Source organism: Polyodon spathula, chromosome 23 (assembly GCF_017654505.1).
Source record: "Polyodon spathula isolate WHYD16114869_AA chromosome 23, ASM1765450v1, whole genome shotgun sequence".
NCBI lineage: Eukaryota > Metazoa > Chordata > Actinopteri > Acipenseriformes > Polyodontidae > Polyodon > Polyodon spathula.
The window spans coordinates 8,481,931-8,504,333 of record NC_054556.1 but is presented as its reverse complement, the minus strand read 5'-3'; the positions used below and the strand labels follow the sequence as shown (position 1 = coordinate 8,504,333).

General features: G+C 34.0%; 1 protein-coding gene across 1 annotated transcript in view; it reads right to left on the bottom strand.

Moving 5' to 3' along the window:
• Nucleotides 1–19,117: 19,117 nt before the first annotated feature.
• LOC121297721 (contactin-4-like) overlaps nucleotides 19,118–22,403 on the bottom strand; it is a 74,397-nt gene continuing 71,111 nt past the window's right edge. The window contains exons 22-23 of the mRNA XM_041224171.1: nucleotides 20,691–20,859; nucleotides 19,118–20,271 (exon numbers count right to left, since the gene is read on the bottom strand). Coding sequence (XP_041080105.1) covers nucleotides 20,168–20,271; nucleotides 20,691–20,859 — 273 coding nt within the window. The 3' untranslated portion in view covers nucleotides 19,118–20,167. The remainder of the gene's footprint in view (nucleotides 20,272–20,690; nucleotides 20,860–22,403) is intronic.

The window sequence follows — 22,403 nt, the reverse complement described above, 5'->3', positions numbered from 1 at the left end:
ACTGCTTTTTACACTTCTTGACAAATGATTGCTCTATTCTGAGCTTTTCAAACTTAATTGAACAGAACAGCTACTTTAATGCAATCTTAAACCTATCTGCGGCTACCATAGAGCAATCCTATACAAAAGAAATAGATATAATATAGTCTGTTCAAAGTGTCACCCTTGCCAACATATTTGACATGACACTTGAGTTATTTCCTTCTCATTTTGTACCAACAGCATTACAGGCAACCAACATTAGAATATCTTCAGACTTTATATATGTTCATAATTTTCCGGGATTGATGTTTATGTTCTCATACAACATCTACATACTTCCCTATTCTATTGCAATGTTAAAACAGCCTTTCCAAAGATGTAGTGCATTTTTTAAAATTACAAACTTAGAACGCTATCCTACAATGTTGATGCTTTTGCTAATACAGTGGTACATTCTCCTGGGAGTAGCCATTTTTAATACAAGGACACAAGACCTTTTTTTTTAAAGAATGTACCACATATTGGTACAGAGTTCATAAGAGACCAAGGTCTGTGATTTAAAGCTGTGGAAAAAAGAAATGTACTTGTATTGACTACTTTAGTACGAAGAAAAAAAAAGAAAAACTGCAATTAGATTCTGATAGTGTCAAAAGCTTAAAGGCATGGAGAGCACTGTATGGGTACTTGCCCAAGGTTATTACTATTGCATCCTGGAACCATTCCTAATCTTACAGGTGATTATCTTATTCTGCAACAGCAGAGCAAATGGTTTTCCTAAGAACTAACTTCAGCCCCCAGACCTGAACCGAATATATATATATATATATATATATATATATATATATATATATATATATATATATATATATATATATATATATACTGATTGACAGCAAAGTGCAAACAGAGAATAAGCCTATCAATATCAAGATACCACTTAATATCAACAAAAAATGATTTCATCGAAATACACAATGGGACTGATTTATCAAGGTCTTTACACCCAAATGCAATTTGGGTATTTCTTTTTTGTGAAAAACTGTAATGCTAGAAAATAAATATAAAGGTTAGTTAAATGACTCAAAAGTAAAAAGTTTGTTCTATTTTGGTGGAAAGACCTTGATAATTCTAGCTTAAAAATTACTTATAAAGTAAAAGCAGTTGTTTTAAAACTAATTTAGTAATCCACAATCAAGTTCCTTCATTATAGGGATCAAAACACAACTTGTGCCAATACAGTATTGCATCTATTGCTTAGATAGCCCACATTTTCTTACATAAAAAATGTTGAAGCTGTTGACCAGTTCCTATGTTCAGTATCCTTGGAGCTGACTTTCCAAGTTTCACAGTTTCACAGTACATTGGGAGCATCACTTCAATATGAGAGCAATAGAAGAAGAAAAAAAATGTATTCTGACATTTAACTTTTTGTTATATGAACACAAAATATATAGATGGATATTCGATGGAGAATATATAAGATGGAGCACAAGGAGGTTAAATGACCTGCTCAGGGTCACACAATGAGTCAGTGGCCAATAACAAGCAAAAAAAATCACAAATGTAGTATGTAGACATGGCAAGTTGGATAAATAACAATTAAATGAACTGGGAAATAGCAAAACAGAAAAAAAAAATAGCGTTTGTGTCGCATAATGCCCTGTATACGGACACATTGTCTGACTTCATTGTGTGTGTGTGTGTGTGTGTGTGTGTGTGTGTGTGTGTAAATAATTTATGTTTTATTGTTTAAATTTGGCAGTGATGGGGTTAAATCTCATCCCTGCAGGTGTAGAATGTTGACATTTCCTGATTAGATAATTAGGTGTTAATTGGGAATGGCCACATGTATAAAAAGTATGCAAAATAATTTGTTTGGAGGAAGAGTATGGTACACGAAGGTGATTGCATAGCCTGAAGAGTGAGAGAAATATTGCATCAAGATAGCTGAAGCGTGGGTGCTGTTATTTAGAATAGTTTTTATTTAAATTATTTGTTTTGTTATTAATAGAAGTGTGCGAGGAAGCGCTAAACCACAGTTTTTGAGTCTGGCTTCACAATTTCAAGGGCACAGACTAGCCTTGAGCTGGGGACTACAATACACACAGATACCATGGGTTATAGATTGTGTCACTCTGGTATTGTATTTATACCATTGCACCAAAGAAAAGCAGGCCATCGTTTCGATGAAAGAATTTGTCTTCTGGCCCAGCTCTACACTTGATGAGTATGAACATCAACCATAAATCTTCCAGCACTCATTTTTGGTAAATCTTTTTTTTGCTTTAGATGTATGTCATATGTTATAGTCGTATATAGTCGTATGGAAGTTAATTTCAAGTATGACAAAATGTTTTGTTTTCAAATAAATTCACCTTCTGGCTGCACAACTTCTGCATCATGTGCTGACTTGACAATTGTGAAGATTAAAATGTTGATTAAAAATAGAGAAACTCAGCAAATACATAGATGTTGGATTTAAAAGAAGAAGAATGTGGAATAAGCAAGCACATACAATTGCATTATTTGTTAGGACAGAAAGGGTAATCAATATAGATTCTTGCCAATGCAAGTGCAAGATATATATATGCAATAGAAAATGAATCCTTTTATCATCTAACAAATGCCTAAGGCTATTGCTGTTTTAAAGCCTTATCTCATTCTATGGTGAAATAGCTATATATATTAGGGATAGGACAAATACAGCGGTTCTGAATAATTTTCTTTTAAGGTCTCACTGAACTGACACATTTCAATTGAAAGTCAGTTAAACTTTTAAATCACACAATTCGTTTGTGTTGTGTGTATAATCTCCAAAGTGCTTTAAATTAAAAACAAATTGTTGCCTTTTAATCTATAAACAGGTAAGTTTCGTGTGGTCGATGCAGATCCACGTTATAAACACATAAGCATAATAATAATGTGTAACAATAGTGTCTCAAACTAAATCCTCAATTGTTTTATAACATTTTAAAAACATCAGCAGTAGTTATTTTGCAGACAGTAATTTGTATTGCTTTTGACACCATCGTTAACATGCAAACATGTTTAAATGACTGAAACTATCTAGGCAAGACCATGTCAAATAATCCATAATCAATCAACACTATGCTGTGGGCAAGATGTCTGTGTATATCTGGGTAGACTGTTATAATTAAGAAATAAGTCTTTGTGATTGGTTCGAAAATTTTGTTTGGGTTTTTCTAGTCTGGTGGTATAATTTAGCTTAAGGATGAAGCAGTACTTTTATTGTATCGTTTAATTTTGTATTGTTTTCAGAGTTCCTGTAAGTTTGAAAAAGGACAAAACCGTAGGCTTTCACAATCTGACATACAGAAAGGCAGTAGCAAAAACTGAAACCAGGTACAATCTCAATAACATTTAACTACAGCTTTTCTTATGTCTAATACCACTCTTACACACATATGCCGCTAGTGAGCTGTCTCAGAGAAAATTATAATTTAAAAAAATTATGCAATCTAATACTGTCATAACCCTTTCATACAGCCAAAGGGATTATGTGATTACAACTTTCAAACCTATCAGCCAACACTTCGAGAGGTAATTCAGAGATGGCATAAAGTGTGACGGCTCTGTGACGGTATAGGCAATTCACACCAACCAAAATGCCGCGTCTGAACCGTCATAACTAGTCTGTGTGAAAGAGGTATCACTGGTGTTGAGTAATTTGTAAAAATGGGCTGGGAAGAAAAATAAATAAATAATTAGACCTGTATTGAATTTATTTTACAGCAGACAAATAATTGTATTTTACACAAAAATGTTATGGGTTATTACACTACACAAAAAAACAAACAAAAAAAACCATATGTAATTAGTTACAAGTTGCTAATTTCCATCCACTAAGACTATTATAGATGTTAACAGTAGGTGCAATACAAAAACATTGGTAACATTGCTGAAAAACACCTCCATTAACATAAGAGCCAAATACGCAGTTTGTAAAGTTGTCTAAGGACCAATTTAATAATTAATTGACCTTGCCACACGTTTCCTGTTGACCACATAGCTATCTATTTGCCAGTTGTATGAGCAAACTGAAATGCAGTCCGCTTTAAAGACCACTCGTTAAATATCCTGTGGTGAAAGACTACAGGTGTACTTATCATTGCTTTAATGAACTGGTGGCCTCATTCATTTGAAACCTCCCAGGCACATGTGGTAAAAGGCCTCCACTAGGTATAATAGCTCCATTAGAGCAACTGCTGAGGGGCCAATGTCATATAGACTAGGATGTGACAAAGAGAAAGAGAGAGTTGTATCAGGCATGACAATTTGCAAGTGACTCATTTTAGCTGGGTTAATCTAAAAGGTACTTATTCCGCTTTTGAATGATATGGTTCTTATTGAATTTACATAATAGAAGGATTAGGTCTTGCAACCCAATTGCTTAATACTGACATTTAAATCTGAGTTAACATCTCCCAGTATAGCAAGCTTAAAATAAAATAAAAAAAAAAGATTGGATTTTCAGAAAACTAGAGATACTGTTAAAAATGTCAACATAGAACTCTGAGAATTGGTTCCACTCCTGTATTCAGAGTGTCTTCATGAGATTTACATTTCCACCACGTCTTATTTGTGATGAGTCACTTGGAATTCAGTTTACTTCATGTAGCATTTAAATCTGAACGAGTAGACCACATCAGCGAACATGGTTTTGAAATAAGAAATCTGATCCCCTACAATTCCATTCTTATTTTTAGTCACTCAGCCACATAACTCTAATGCAGAATTCACCCACAACAGTATTGATTTCAACAGGATTTTGGATTTTTGGATTTAATTGCGGTACTATATCAGCTGGTTTCACAGACTTGGTGAGCACTGATCTTGGTCTAACTTATGTTACCTACAATAGGTAAAAGGTCCAAATTGACAATCCAAGCAGGTTTCCAGTTGCAAGAATTCAGAAAGATTAAACTTGTGATAATAAGTATTTTATCACCCTATGTCTCCTTAAAATTAAACAATTCCAGTCATAAAAGAACCCTAACCCTAAGCCTAACCCTAACCCTAGCATATGTAAATAGTGTATTAAAATTGTATCATTATTAGATTTTGTATATGTTTGTAGTTAAACAGGTATTCTGCCTTAAATTGGCAATACCTTAAAATATGATCTAAGGTATGTAATGGTATCTTCAGAGTACTAGCATTTATTATTATTATTATTATTATTATTATATTATTATTATTATTATTATTATTATTATTATTATTTATAACATGAATCACAACCTGCATCCTGATTGTAGGGAGGAGCAAGATTTACTGAGCAGTTTTACTATAGTAGTGTAGGAGATCTCAAACAAGATCTCAAAGCCAGATTTAAAATGCATTACTTAAAGCCTTGCATGCGATAATTGTGTCTGTTTGAAAGCGGCTTTCAGAGAGATGCTGTTCAAACCATGACTGTGAAAGTATGACGAAGGTTAGATTTAAATCAGAAAGATACTTTGGCAGCTTTAAACTTAAGTTGAAGTTTCTGTTTGCATAATTGAATAGTGGATATTCAGATGAAGCAAGGCTAAAATGTGCCTGGATTGTTTGCTCAATGACCTATCTTGAAGTTATGTTATTTTACGGACCGACCAGCCTACACTTTTTAACGGACCACTAGTTTCCCTGGTTGGCTGGTGTGAAAAGCATGTCAGTCAGCAAAAGAAGTGCACAGGCATGTTATTAGTAATCAGATAGGGTCTCTTAACAAATTAAGACCATATTTCTATGTTGGGTTTTGTTAATGGGTTGATATGTTGATAGGTAAAGCATTTTGAAGGATGTGATAAAAAAAAAAGCAGGATTGAATTTGAAACACAATAGCGTGACTGACAAGAGTGTAGAGTATTTGACCTTTTAATGGGCAGTAATGTTGGCCTAGCAGAACTGTACTGACGCCAGAGTGGCTGTGCTGTTATTGTGTAATTACTTAAACTAATCTAAATCTTGGAAATGGATGTAGTTTGGGTAGCAAAGTATCTGCACTTCTCTGAAACTGCTAGTGGACAATATCTGAGCTGGACTCAAATTTAATTTGGGAGGTCTGCCATATTTCTACAACACAGGGCCCTTGTCAAATTAAAACTAGAAACCTATATAAGAAGCTACCAGAAATCCTAAGAGAAGAAGACAAGAATACAATCAGCAGATAAAACAACTATAACAAATTGAATTCATGTCTCTTTCCATAGGGCAATATGGGTTACAATATATTTATTTAGAAATTGAATATGAATTTCTGTGATGAATTTTGCTACATTCCAGGGAAACTAGTCTGTGTGTAAATTACCATAATACACATTTTAGTATTCATAATAGACACCATGAACAATAAAAGTCTTGATTAGCATAGAAAAATAATACACTTTTCTCTGTATTGAAGACACTTGACATGTTCTTTCTAAAAATTATTACATACAGTATACTTATAGTAATATTTTCTTAAATGCCACAGACAGAAACCATTATAGCTAATATCTGAACATGTGTTAAAGCTAGTGTAGAATCTTAAAATGCAACTGTTTTATCTCTGTTCAATTATTTTACTTAATCATCATAACTTGAAGCAATAATACGCATCGAAAAGCTGTACTCTTCCAATCAAGATCAATATCATAGTATGCGTAATATATATATATATATATATATATATATATATATATATATATATATATACATACATACACACAAATAAAATACATGCAACTGTATATATGCACAATGTTGGACATGTTCTGAGTTTGTGGCTGTTGAAGTAGCATATCACTGTTATCAACTGATGATCAGCATATCAACTGGTGCTGAACTATTCTGTTATTGTCATTGTTAAAGAATAATCCTTGTTTTTTTAAAGTATTGACTACCTTCTAAATGAAGAAGATCCTGAACCTCAGATACTAATCTCCTGGAATAAAAATGACTGCACATTTTAAGACAATAACAGATAATGCTAATGAGCTTCCACAGTACCACCAATTCTATTTAGAGGAGTTCACTGTCTAAAAAAAATATATATATACAATGTTTCGAGTTCGAGTTCGAGTTCTGTTTTGTGCTATAAGTTATCAAAAAGACGCAGGAGAATGAATCCGGTTTACAGCTTTTATTTGTGTCCATCAGTCCAGCTATTTTTCAAACTCAACACAATGAATGAAACTTAGTGTTCAGACTCGCTTATTTAACTTTTTATGGAAGTGTGTACATTCATTTTCTGTATGACATGTACCTGTAACCTTTAAGTTAAAGATATAGGCACAGATTTAACAACAGTAGAAAAAAAACCCAGAACATATCTTTGAGTATATCTTGTTTTTAGAATATCTCTGTTGTTTAATGAAATGTACATCTAAATGAATCTAAATGAATCCCCTTGTCATCACATTGTCTCTTTTTTGTTAAGAAAATACATATATTAAGAAATGTTAAGCATAATATTACCTTATTGATAATATTTAAACAAAATAACATAATCAGGCCTGAACTGATTAGCATTGGTTTTTACAAAATGTTGCATTTAGGTAGTTGCATGATTCAGCTTCCCAATGATCAATATTAACAACCTGCACTCTAAAATCAATAGAATCATCACGTGCTGTTCGAAGGCAAGGGATATATTTGAGAATCACACTTCCCTAACATTGGCAACTTCCTTCTCCATGACATCCCTTTACTGAAAAGCAACAAAACAAGAATGATTTGACATATGGTGAGTTCATACAGCTTTAGTAGCGTTATTATTTCGATTATGTCAGTTGCATGGACTATATTCATCAACCTCTATAAAAACCATTCCAAATAATTAGGATTTAGAAGAAAAAAAACATCTATAAAAACCATTCCAAATGATTAGGATTAAAAAAACAAAAATCTGGTGTGAAAATGCTAAAATAATATTATTAATTCCATTCCAGGCTGGTACCAACCCAAAAACACCAGCATTTATTACAGCACATTTACATTATCCACAATATAACAAATAAATACTGTAACATGAAACCAATAATGCTCATTTGATCAATGAGGATAAAATAGGAGATTTTATTTGATCAAATAGGATAAAAACAATATGAAAAAGCTTATACTTACTGGATGTGTCTGTTCATGGAAAATTAAGGTTTTAGTCTCTGAACAATAATACAAATGAACAAGAAGCATACTGTATATTTAAAATTGTGAATTTCCATGTGCTTTTTTTTTGTTTGTTTTTAAATGAAGTTGTCTTAAAAGTGTTTTAAGTAAGCTGAAAACATGTTCTTTTTGTCAAATAGCGGTGTGTGATAAACAAGGGAATGTTTACACATGACAAGCATTAGTGAACAAAGCCCTTTACCTCACGTTTGCACTGAAAGCATAATCATTCCAGAGGTCACCTGCCACTGTTTTTTGATTATTTCATATCTGAAGAAAGAGCAAATATTGTTTTTTTGCCACCAAAGTGTTTGCAGTAATATTAAAGTTGATGGCCCCTTCTATCTGTGCGGTTTCAGAAAGGACTGATGTTGTGAGCTCATGACTGGTCAGACACTGCAGGTACACATATTCAAGTTAAAGGCAGTAGCAGGATTCTAGGTAATACATGTAAATGATCATGATTGCTGATACGTGGCACATCAATAATGTATGAATTGTATGTAACAAATGCCTGGATTACAGCAGTTTAAAAGTGTGCCGTTGCCATAGATGTAATAAAGCATAGCTATGGAGGTGCCCTACATTTAGATTCAATTCAGGCTGCTCTAGTCCTTCCATGGGTGGATTTAACAAGTGTACATGGTCTTCACTTATTTGGTACAATAGATATTTGACCCAGGGTCTGTAAAAAAAAAAAAAGCCCTTGTGTGCCACTTTAATTACATTAATATAATTTCAGACATTATTGTTCTTTCACAGCATAGTCAATTTGAATGGCCAGGAGCATTAAACATTTTCTCCTCCTGTGTATCATAGGTTAAAAATATTGTCTTCTGGCTGTCTTTGCCTATCCACGCATAGTTCCCTTTTTACATCATCCTTTTGCATGGCCTAGGATGGAATATTACATTTTTCATACTCGAGTTATGACTGACTTCTATCAACAGCTCTTTAAGCATGGTGGGGAATTGTATATATTAGCAATCTGACATTGATTGCAGAGCAAGTCACTCTCCACAGAGGTACCCTGACAAATAGGATTACTTGACAGTGGGTGGTATTCATATTAGTGAGCTCCTCAGCTTAGTGAACACCTATCTTGTGTCAGACTTCATTGACACGGTGCACATCATTTGCTTTTGTTCAAGGGCACCTTGCTGGTCTGTGTTAATGATTGTATTTGATAGACTTGCAGTCTGAAGTTGCTTCAGTAACTTTGATAATCTTTGCAATGCACTTCTAATATGAATTAGTTTGGCAGCAATGCATGCATCAGCAGGGGATCAGACTGGGTGGTGATGAATTCCTGGCATGAAGCTACCCACCACTACTTGAACAGGTAATTATCGTGTGTTCGATTGGCACAAACCCAAAATAACTTTGTTCTAACCACCTAACTACTGTGTTTAAAAATTGTTGGACATCCTGGTTTAAATTGGAATTTCGTTTGGACAGTAACTTGCTTTCATGAGAACGTTTAATCTCTTGGCTTGCAGGAATCTTAGTTTGTACTATGTTTGCAAGAGAAAGGTAAACACGCTATCTTCTTGTTTAAAGCACGTGCATATTAAATATATATATACATAATCACGCATTTATTAATTTCGCATATTATAATATATATATATATATATATATATATATATATATATATATATATATATATATATATATATATATATATAAACAACTTGCTTACTATCTATGACAAGATTTAGTTTCAGTTTATCTTACAGAGAAATTACAAAGAAGCAGATAAATTACAGTGAGAAAAAAAAAAATAACTGAGTAGGATATATTTTAGTTTTAACAGAAATCAAGCTGATATTCAGAGGTAATATTTTTCGTTAAGAAAAATAACTGTATGACACTCAACTACCGTTCTCTCGCCTCTTCTTGCCCCTCCCCACGGCAATCAATACACACTCCTGATTCGCTAGTACAGTACTCCCCTGACCTCCCAACTCCAACCTAATAGGCTCTCATTAACTGTCAGTAAATATACTGTATTCAAGCCCCAAAAACACACATGAGTATAGTACTGCAGAGCGGAGCCTCTCACTTCTAAAATGCCATAAATCATGTTATAAGATATTGCAGTGATTGTAAAGCATAGTATTATTAAGTAAAGGCAGCCCTTGTGTTATCATCACCCTCGTTTAAGGGTTGCAGTCAATATTTTGAAGATGATTATTGGAGGAGCCAATAATAGCAAAAGTATTATTGCTTTCTTCTAAAGCATTTAACAAAAAAAAAGAATTATCTGGTTTTGTTAAAACATTCACATCATTTAGCTTATATTGAGTTGTTGCTCATTTCTCAGTGTATCACTGTAGTTTTCTGTTCATACATAAAATATATAATGGCTACCATTATGTCAATGCACCAAAAAAAGTATTGATTTAACTGCCTACTCTCCTTTGCTATATTACTGCACATCAAGTAAGAGGAGGCAGCAGTTGTGTTTTGTTTTTTATAGTCGATTTCTTGTCGTCTGCCAGCCTTCTCCAATCAACAAAAGAAGAACATTGTGAGGACAGGTGGAAGCTGATACTCCAAGCTGAGGTTTCAAAAGGGCAATCTGTGCTCTGTATCTACGCATGTAACCTTGGGAAAAGCATTCTGATTTGTTTTTCTTGGTAAATAAATGTAAGACTCCTGTACAACCTCAACTCATTGTAAGAAACAGGGCAAGTGGCATTAAATACTGCACTGTGGGAATAGATATATCTTTTAGCTGAACAAGTGTGACAGTATGGAGATTCACGGAACATGTCAAATAAGGTGGTCTGTGTGTAGCTGTTTAGCAAATGATTCGTTAGGTGACATTCACGGTCTACAATGTGCTCATGAGGCAAGGTACAAAACATTCTTCACTGTTCATCTCTTGCAGAATATTGATGAATTTGCCAAAAAAAGTTTTGAATAGTCAGTTATAGAAATGTACAGTAATTGTTTTTTAATCAAATCTACTGTATTCATGGTACTTTTACAATACCAATATTTCTCAATTCTAAGCCTGAGCCTCTTGATTCAAAACTATTCCTATGGTAACTTAAACCTAGCCAATAACAACAGTAGCTAAGGGTGGTGGAAGCTAAATTTGGCATTTGAGATTCCGAAGTAACAATATGAAATCCTAATATCATATTCAACCTGTTATTTATATCCACTTTTCTTCTGCATAAGTTCACTGATCCGTAGCAAATTGTTACCAATTAAATTATGTTGACTGAAATAAGGACACTCAAATAAGTAGATGCCTAGCAGTGCTGGCATCTGTAAATCAGGTTCCAGTTCAATATATGCATAAATGTTTCCGCATAACATTTAGAATTTTGATCTCATTATCGTATCATATGCACATCTGTTTGATTTTACACATCTTCTAAAGAAAACTAGCATACTGTTTGTTGATGTATATAAGAACTTAGAAACTGTATTTATGAATTTTGCAGCCATGTAAAATCAAATCATAAATAAGTTTAAAAAGATAAGCAAACAAAAACATTATATGCAGATATTTATTATTTTTTAGACCAGAGCTAGTTTGCTTGTTACATCCCAATTCAAATTTCTTATTCTCATTCACAGAACAGTTCTGTCCTATCGATCTCTCATCCCTGACTATCTAAACCGTAAAGAACCTTAAAGCTGTTACTGACACAATACAATTTGCAGCTTCACCCTCCACTTTATTTGAAGCTTGTCCCCTTGTGAGGGAAAGGTCCACCCTCCTGGGCTGGCCTCGTCAGATCTTCTCCTCAAGAGATACTGACACAGATATTGTACAGTTACATTAGAGGAGAATATACTTCTACATGTACTCCTTCTGTATTCTTATTACTGGCTAAAAGAGAAAGCAACTCCTTAAAAATGTTGACAACAGATATGCAGTATCAGACCAGCACCTTATAGACATAGTTAACAAGCTAATCTGTCTATTGCAATTTCAACCACTGTGAATGTTCTCATTTAGTAAGGACATGCTCTCTGGCCTAGGTCAAGGTATACAGCCAGCCAGACAAGTATTCATTATTACTCCCTCATTAATGGTATCTGCACATCATGTTGTTCACTCTTTGGTTCATGCTGCAATCTAGTAATGTTTTTTTTTTTTCATTGCCTGTTTCACAAGCGAACTGAGGGAGTCCCTCCTGCTAAGTTGACCTTTGTATTGTGCTACACATAGATTTAGACAAATGGCTACTGTACTCGACTGATGCATGCCTGTCTTCCCATCACTGGTTAAAAAAAAAATACTAATTATTCGTCACTTACCTTTATTTTGAAGCAGACTAAGCAAAAGCTTAGGGCTCCAAGCAGTTCAAGGGGACCCAGATTCAGGGGGGGGTTATAATATATATATATTATATATATATATATATAAATATATATTATATATATATATATACCCAAAACTTTGAAATTGACAGAAATATCATATTCTAATGTTATTTTTGTCAATTTTCTACCACAAGATCATCATTTTCAATCTTTAAAAACAAAACAGTGATGTAGCCTACTCTGTATAAGAGGTTATTAACCTGGGGCATCAGACTTTCTAGGGGGCACAGTAGGTATCCTAGAAATTAAAAAAAAATAAAAATAAAAACAAACAAATGAAAAATACATTTTATTTCTCTTTTTCTCTGGAGCAAAAAGCTTGTAAATCACTGTGACAAAGTGCCCGCCCCTGTGTATATTATCTGTTATGTGTTGCATGTGGTGTGTTTAAATGTTGGTGTATAGACATTGGTACACGGGATATAAACGGGTCTGTGTAACACGAATGTTTAAAAATGTATATGTGTATTTAGGCACGAGGATTGCACAGCACTTCACGTGCAAGTAAAATGTAGTAATATGTGAGCACGGGGAATTGCACTTTTTAATTCAAGTGCTGGGATTCAAGTGAATAATTAATTGGTAATTGAATCCCAGCACAACAGTATATATAGATGCACGTTGTCACATACTCGTGGTTGGGTGTTCGAGAGTGGAGAACGGGAGATAGAGATAGGTAAGTGTAAATATAGATTTCAATTGTTTGTGTAGCGTTCGTCCACTCTGTGTTTTGTCCGTGTCTATTCGTTTTGTTTGTCTGTTTATTTTGGCGCGAAGTGCCGTGTCCTGTGTTTTCGTGTTTGTTTAAACCTTTTATTTTACAATAAACCGGCGCCAGCCAGCGCCATAATCATTTCATTTCATCCGTCCTGTGTTTTGTGTATTTCATTCCTTTTCCTGGTTCTGACACCGCCCACTTCGGCCGTCTCTGTGACAATCACCTTGTTACTGTATTAGCTAAATGCAATGTTTAGCTAATCAGTGTTTGATTTTAATTAAGAATTGGAGTTGGATTAATAGCAATCAATTACAATATAAAGGAGTGGGTAATAAAAAATAAAAAACGAAAAAGTAGGGCGTGGGGCTCAAAACATATTTCTGCGGGACCCCCAATCGCTAGCACCACCATTGATTTTGGTCCACTATTTTAAGCCATGTAAACATGAAGAAATATATTTAACTTATTTAGTATTCAGTATGTTTTTAAAACTCCAATGAAAAACAAAATATGAACAGTTAAATTAATATTCTTTTGATCACAGTATTTACAATATGGGACAACTTTTCCTCCAGTACAATTAACAGGAGAAACCCCATTGTGATCTAATTTTTGCCGTTGTCCTGGGAGACAGTAGCTGCACCCATGTACCATGATTTTACTACCAGTACTGTATACAAAAATAGAATGGAAACAACTGAGGCAGATTTTGTTCTGTCTAGTTACGAATACACATGTACACAACAGAACACTTCCTGTGAGGGTTGATATTGCTTTACTGGGATGTATGGGATAGATACAGTCAATGGTGATTTAAGGTCTAATACGTTTAAACTTTACAACATTGTAATGGATCTTCTCCTAGCTGCTGATGAGTTAAAAATACTGGCATCAGAATTTTGCCTCTGTTACAGAGCTTGCATCTTCACATCTTATGGCTTGTGGTTTGCGTCCAGCCCCTGCCTTTCCATTCAATTCAATGGGCTGAGATGCCACCTCATTACAATGTGTAATGCATTCAATGACCATAACTTAGTCTTTGGTGTGAGGATATATTTGAATGAATACGTCTGCAAAACTTGGTTTCATTGGTCAGTTATACCATTGGGTTGCATGTGTTTTATCCCACGTTCAAGATGTAAGCTGGTGAATAGGACTTTGTATGCCATCTGCTGTAAGCTGCTCAGACATGGTAATTTATTGGATTAAAATCTGGATAATTGTGAAAGTATTGTTCGGAATGAATACATTCTGGCACGGTTTTCTCTTAATTCTCTTCATTTAAGAAACAACCATTAAATGACTCTAGTTTCTTTAGGGAAATTATTATTTTTATTATTATATGAATTCCCCTTTTCTGCATAGCATTGTTTAATAGGCTGATGATAAACCCATCTTGCCTTATTTTATATTAATCGCCCATCTGTCATTTGGCAACAATGAATCTCATGACAAAAGCCTCCAGAATATCTGCCAAAAAATGTTAATTTCAAGGCAGCCTTTTCATTAGGGTAAGGATATTAAAAGACACATTTATTCACTTTGTAAAGTTTAGCAAGTATAAAAACAATTCTCATGAAACAGTAACATAAATGAAACCATTCAGCACTATAACTTTGAAAGTGTAATTTAAAAATGACTTTTTTTTTTTAACTTTGACGCATGCCTACTGATTGACTGTATGCACTTTACTGTAACAAGTACAATTGCATGTGTTCATTACAGCATATGATCTCATAATACTTGAAGAGCAACATCTTCCTCTGTATTGTACTGTAGGCACATCATAGGCATGTGTACATCACGGCTCAGTATACCAAATTGATGTTGCTCAGGCAAAGCAAGTCTTTTATAATAGCCCATGTGTCAGGAATGGGAAAGTTCAACACACCGATTGAATTAAATTAAAAGCAAAAATGACAAAGCTCAAGAGTTAAAATAATGCAAGTGATGCTTGTGTTTAAAATAACCCTATTCATTGCAATACATGTTCTACCCAGGCACTATATTTGAAGCCTGCAACTTTAAATTACTGCAGTTTTCAAAGTAATTAATATTGAGTAAATGTGACCTTATTCAGTTGTAGCAGTTGTACATTTTAGCATATCAGTTATACTGTCATTTCAAAAGGTTCCTTTAATCACCCTTTCAAGTTGTAGCATAATAGAAGAGGTCAACTAAGCCCTCAATTCCATCAGTGTGGAAATGTCTAACAAATTAGAAAATTAAAAAAGGAATATCATTCCCTCAAAGATAAAGTGTTGATAAGAAGGCATTATAAATGCAGCCATCGAATTTCCATTCCCAATTTTGGCTCTGATTCATATCTCTTCGGAACCTCACCACCTAGGAATTAATTAGCAAATGCAAGTAAAGCTGATTTCAATCAATGAGTTTCTGCTATGATATCTTGCTCTCAAAGACGTTATGAGTGTTTTTTTTAAGCATGTCTGCATGTGACTGCACAGTTGTGAATAACATCTTGTTCCCATCAAACACATTGACAGACTTTGATTGCGCATTTGTGTCTCACTGGGTGGAAATTAGACACATTTTTAACGACGAAGATAAGCCACACATTTGAGGTACAAGTTTGAAATCTTTTATCAATCTTAAGATCAAATCATAAGAAAAGTTTGGGAACAAGAAATAGCCGTTCAGCTTGTCAAGTCTCGTCCCTTGTAAACATCCATTAATAAGAAACATTCTAGATGTTTTTTTTAAATGTTCCCAGGGTTTTAGGTCCTACTAATTCACTTGGTAGGCTATTCCATGCATTTACTGGCTGTGAAAAAAGTGCTTCCTATTTGAATTGTGCCTAAGTACAAGTAAACATTAGTAGTTTTGATATTACTCGTTATTTTGAGAAAAAAATATATAAAAAAGCTGGCTCTTTGAGCTATATATATATTAGTAGAAAATGCAGTCAGTTCCAGCTCCAATATGGCACTGATCACTGTCAATCTCAAGTTTAGAGATAGAGGGCCAGTCCAGGGGGGTAGGATCAGTGTGACAGTCTGACACAGTAAAGCTAAACACCATGTGTTCTGTGAGTTAAGAGGTCAGACAGACGGAACTTTCAGCTTAGAATCAAACTCTTTTCATACACTATGTTACTTTTACTTTGAAAAAGGGATTTGCTATCAACTTTTCTAAAAATATATAATTTATTAAAATAGGCATTTAAAAAAGTATATATATTTTTATATAGTTGATATCGAGATATTTTCAAGGCTATTCCTTCAGTTTCTGAATGTGCTGAAATGTGAAAATAAATATTTTAATTTTTTTTGAGAAAAAGATGAGTATAATTTAAGTGTATTTAAAGACTTCAATCAATCCCCCTCTTTCCTTTCTTTTTCTAGGATGAAGAGATATAATTGTTTTAACCTTTCCTCATAGCTCATGTCATTATTTCTGGGATTAGACTAAATGCCCTCTTCTGTACTGTCTCGAGTGCAATAATGTCTTTTTTGTAGAGAGGTGACCAAAACTGGTTCATTGTATAATCTCAGCATAACCTATATGGCCCAACATTCAATTAGATTTTTTAATTGCCTTCCTACTTTGGCAAGATACTATTAATGACGAGTCGACTATTACCCCAAGATCCTTTTAAAAGTGTGGGTTCCACTTCCATTCATTTTATACTTATAACCTAGATTTGTACACACCACTATGCAATACAATACATTTCTTAACATTACAATTAATCTGCCACAATGTGATTTTAAACATCTCAGGATAAGAAAATGGATTTTAAAGACCCTTATAAAAAAGTCAGTCTATTTTGTTTCACCAGTATAAAGGAACCTGCATGCTTTTAGTAACCATCATGCACTTGTACATATTCTATTCATATATGTTGAAGTGTTTTCAGTAAAACCATTCAAATGTATATTAAACCCAAATAGAAAAGAGAAAGTTTCCATATAAAAGTAAAAATGACTTGTATCAACTGAAGAGCTATGTTGTGTAATCTATAAGAACATTGTATACTATTACAACTCACCACTGATAGAAAACACATTTTGCATCACAACACTAACTTTATAATTTAAGGGTTTATTGCTTGTCTCAATGTAGACAACCAGTCCTGAGTTGTGTCTTCCCCTTTGTGTCTGGAACTGTCCTTGGAGTCAGATAGACCAGTGAAAGGAAAGCAAGCAATGAAATACATATCAAAAATGATATGTGGTGCAATCACACGAAAAATACTTTCACTTATTGTTTGCCTTTAAATACTGCAGCCATTATACAAAGCATATCACTGCTTTGTGGAGAATGCGGCTAGCTAAAACGTTAGAGGCTTGGATTTATTTTATCATCATTAATTACTGTAAAGAAAAGCCTCGCATTTTGTTCTACAAATCAATGTAAAAAATTGCGCATCATTCACATGGATTTGAAAGCTTTCATGTCTGGCCATGATTTTAAAAATCGTGTTTTTTTTTTTACCAAGGTTATTTTTCCATTGAATAAAAAAATAAATATTACTGTTTCTGCTAGATTATAATTTACAATTTCAAAAGAACTGCACATAATTAATATTAAAAAGAGGGGCAATAGAATCACCCCTGGTTGTAGTCGTTCCAATTGGCAAACATGGGGTCCAGGTTTGCCCCAATTGTGGGTTAACTTTGACACTTTTACATTGAACCTTTACTACGCTAGATTCTTGTGTATCACTGCAATACCTGAGATGGTATAGAAGAACCTTTTCTTCAAAGGCTTGGCAGGTCCTCTATTTCTTTTCTGGCTGCATTTCAGTGAATTTCTTATCACATTCCATCAATGCTCTCAGCAGCATTGATGGTTTTAAGGCAACATTAAATGCTTATCTGACATTTCCTTGCAGGCACCTCTACTAAAAATACTGAAATGTGGCATTTTATATTGTTGTGTTCACTACAGCATGTATGTGACGTTCCATATTTACAATTATAAAGTATTTAGGTCTCACCCTCATTGGTGGGGATGAATGTGTTATCTTACACAAGACAATTACATCTTCTTTCTTTCTATATACATATAGGGCACATGGGCCAGTATATGGGATTTTTTCTTTGTTGTTGTTCAGAAAAATCTAATAGCTTAAAACGTAAATCTAGAGCATGCCATGGCATTCACCTTTTCTATGTATAGTCATAACTGAGCGGCCTGAGGAAGTTTGTGCTCTCAGCATACAACATTTTGTCTTGTAGCTCAAAGGTTTTTCCCTCATGAAAGAGGTCATTCAATTGCAGAGATTTAATTTGGATGTACAGGGTTAAAATGGTTTGTGAATAGTTTACAACATTTTGAACACTCACACATAGTCACAAACACTGCTCTAACCCAACAGTACAGTGGAAAATGCCCTATAAAAGAGGAAACCTTTGGCTGTTAAGGGGGTGTAAGAGCACAACAATTGTCTGATTTTTCAAGACAAACAGTGTATGACTCGGATCTATTGGTTTCAATATACTAATATACCACTACAGACTGAGGCAGAAATATTTCCATTGAAGTGTATGTCTGCAGTATGTCTCGGGTGGGACAATACTTCTAGTTTATCTAAAATAGTTTGTATTTGAAACAAGTAGTTTCATTATTTAAGTCTCAGTACAAAAGTTGTTTAAACTCACCCACACTCACTTAAACTCAGCTTTGCAAAAGGTAAAATACATTTAAAAAAAAAAAAGTTTATTTGTTTTCAATGTGAAATATTTTATTTTGAAGGTATCTCACAGAGATTTGTACTTTTGAAGATATTGAATTAATACAACAGTATTAAAGCAGCCTAGCAAACCTAAAGTACAATACGTCATTAAATAGCAATATGACACAGCTTCAAACAAGAACAAAGACCAGAATATTTCTACGTCTGAAAGATTTGGAAAATGTAAATATATGAAGAAAATGGTAACAGAATTTTTGAAAAGCGAGAGAAATAAAAGAAAAAACTCAAAGCTTTGCAAAACCACCTTCTATTTAACAATCAACTGCAAATGAGTATGACAATGTAATAGTTATTCAATGATGACATCAAACCTTGTATCACTGGATCATTATCTAAAGTTGGTGATGTGGTGATATACAATCAGCATAGGGAAGCACTAGGTTACTCCAGTAATAGAGAATATTATATTGGGATGGTTATGCTGTAAATCAGCTGATGTTCCCTTGATCTTCTGAATATAATTTATAGACCATTCATTTGAAATCACGGTTATTACATTGAATTGCTAGGTAATTACTTTCTGCAGTTAATTATTACACATGTGTTGCATGAGTTTAATATTCTTCTGGGTTATACTTTTGTTAAGAGAGTTAACATGTTCATTATGCTGTTTTCATATAAAATTATAATCTATCAATTTAAAGTGTTACCTGTACAGTGAAAACAATATCAACAGAGGTTTAAAAACCCTGGTCACTATGTAAAAATCCTGGGGTATTTCAAAATAACATTATAGCATTTATATCCAGAATCAGATGCAATACACAGCTGCATTTTACAGTACACTAAAGAAAAACTCTTCAAAAAAAACATGATTACTCTAAAGCAAACTCATTACTTGCAAGACTTGGATTTCCTCAATCTACAGTACACTTTGCTTTGTTTTACAATGACTGGGACAACTACTTTTTCCTTCCTGCCCTCATCTGTACCAAAGCAAAAGTATTTCAGCCTTATTGACACTAAAATCATGGTCCAATTAACCTGCAAATGTCTTGTCTACATGTGCAAAGGCCATATGCTGTTTATTTTGCATAATATGATATTTCTCACTTTCCAAGTTAAATGTTTGTTTATCTAATGATTTAGTACATTGGATCTTCTTTTAAGGCATTTCACAAATGTTATGGTAAATCAAGTCCATGTTCCTTAAGTTCTATGTATTTTGATAATCATGTTTTCTGAATTCCTTTCACTCCAGTTTGAAACCATTTGTGCCATAAAAGGCATTCCCTTGAATTGAATCATAATAACACTAATCTTGAACTTAATGAAAACACAACTGTGCTAAAAGCTGCCATTGTGCCGACATTAGATATGAAAGCACTCCGTCCCTTTGAATTCAAGCCTGTAAATAAAAAGAGAAACATAGGTGTTAAAGACAGACACTTTCATTGTTTTTTATAAAGAGGAAACACATTTCTGCAGACATTTGTCAAGCATTACTTTGCTCCTTATATATTTAGGACAGCTATTTCACTGCAGTAACCCCTGCAGTAGAGTACTTATCTTAGAATATGCCTTTCTAATATATACATATATGAATGGTGTTAAATAAGGATGACAGCTGTATCAAAATGAATGAACACAACTGGTTTACTAATTATGCATACTATAGACTTTATTAACAGTAAATGGTCCAGTTCATTTCCTTAAACGATTTATATTCCTGTGTGGCAGTGCACATATTTAATTAGTCATTTCATATCGCAAGATACTGTTTTACCTGAAATTAATTTAAGATTAAAAACAACACTAGTTTCTTACTTGACATCTTTGGAATCCTAATAGGTCCACTGCTACTGCCATCCCCTCCATCACTGAACGTTTTTATCTCTATGAAGTAGTCTTCCCCAGGTGGAAGCTGGAGCTCCACTGATGTTTTATTTGTTTCCACAACATTTGTTCTGCTGTGCCAGTTTGGCCGATATATGACCTAGAAATGACAATGCATTGCTGAATTTTACAGTTTGTATTGTGATACAAACAAACAGTGAAACAAAAGTTACACAGATAAAGTTATAGAATAGGACCCCCCACCCCATATGTGTTTGACTCACATTTAGGTTTACTATTGTCATTCACACAAATATTTTAATAAATATTGTTATAAGACACCAATACACTGCTGGCTGGTTTCACAGACACAGAGTAACTTTTTAAGACCCTGATTAGGTACTAAGACTACTTTACTTAGATAAGGAAGTAGTCACACATGTGTCACAGTCAGGGTATGTGAAACCAACCATGTAAGGAATTCCAAATGTAGTGCTAATCTTTGCTAAATCCACCCAAGGTTATATAACCTACAGTAAATGTCCACTGTTGTTAAACTGTTCATGTTAGATTATATGTGTGGGCTCAGCAGGGTCTACAGTACAGGTAATGGACAAGCATTCTCACTTCCACTTCCACAGCATAGTATGACTGATAATGTGTAACGAAAGCATTTACTAGACAGCGATAAAGTGCATTCAAATGGATGTCCATCATACATGCTGCTAAAATACTGCAGGGCTGTTGCCATTCTTACTTGGCAACAATTCATTACTAGTAGTATTGTGGTCATGATTTTTGTTTTTGTTTGAACCTTTTATTTCGCTTGGTGAGCAAGTGTGTTCTTGAATTTAAATATTTGTTTTACTTTTATTTTTTAAATAAACAGTGCTGCAGCGTCTTTTGCCCTGCAGTACTGCATTTGTTGTTTTCTTTTGTTCCTGCTTCTGGCCTGACGTCACCACTCTGCCAACCCTGTCACAGGCTTTAAAAGTGATGAAGAATTCCTCATCATATTATGTGAGCAACATTTGTGTATTGCCAGTCCACACATTTAAAGTACCAATGTCAGGCATATTGAAGGGTGCACTGTGTGGCACCGGTGCTGCATACAAATGCAGTATTCTATTCAATTTTACTTGGGTGGGTTTCACAAAAATTTTAATATTTATAATATTAATTGCAATCTGAGGGTGGTTCAACAAGCCCCAGCAGTTTTCAGTGAACTGGGCTCCAAATCTGCAGAAGCAAAGTGGTTTGGGAATACTATCACAAAGCAGATTTTCTACTTCAGATGTCAAGATCTTAAGGCTGGTTCTCAATTATGGGGTACATACTATTTAATTATTTGACATTTTAAAGAAAAGAGTGATGCCTTTTGAAGCTTTTGATGTTTTCTTCCCTGCTGTTTGTAACATACTGGTGTACAGCATAAAACGTCCTTTTGTGAAATGCAAGCACTGAAGCAATTGGCTTGACGTTGTTAATCCATAGTGTTTCTGTCATTAGGAAGGCTTTTTTTTTTTGCTTGCAACTACGTATATGAAAATACAGATAGAACAGTACAAAGAAATTTGATCATTTGATGCACAGATACAATTGTTTTTTGGGAATGACAATAGAAGCCATGATGCTATTCAAGACAATGATAATTTGTTACATTTGCCTCCAGCTAAGAGGATCTGTGCTTTTTAATGTTACATG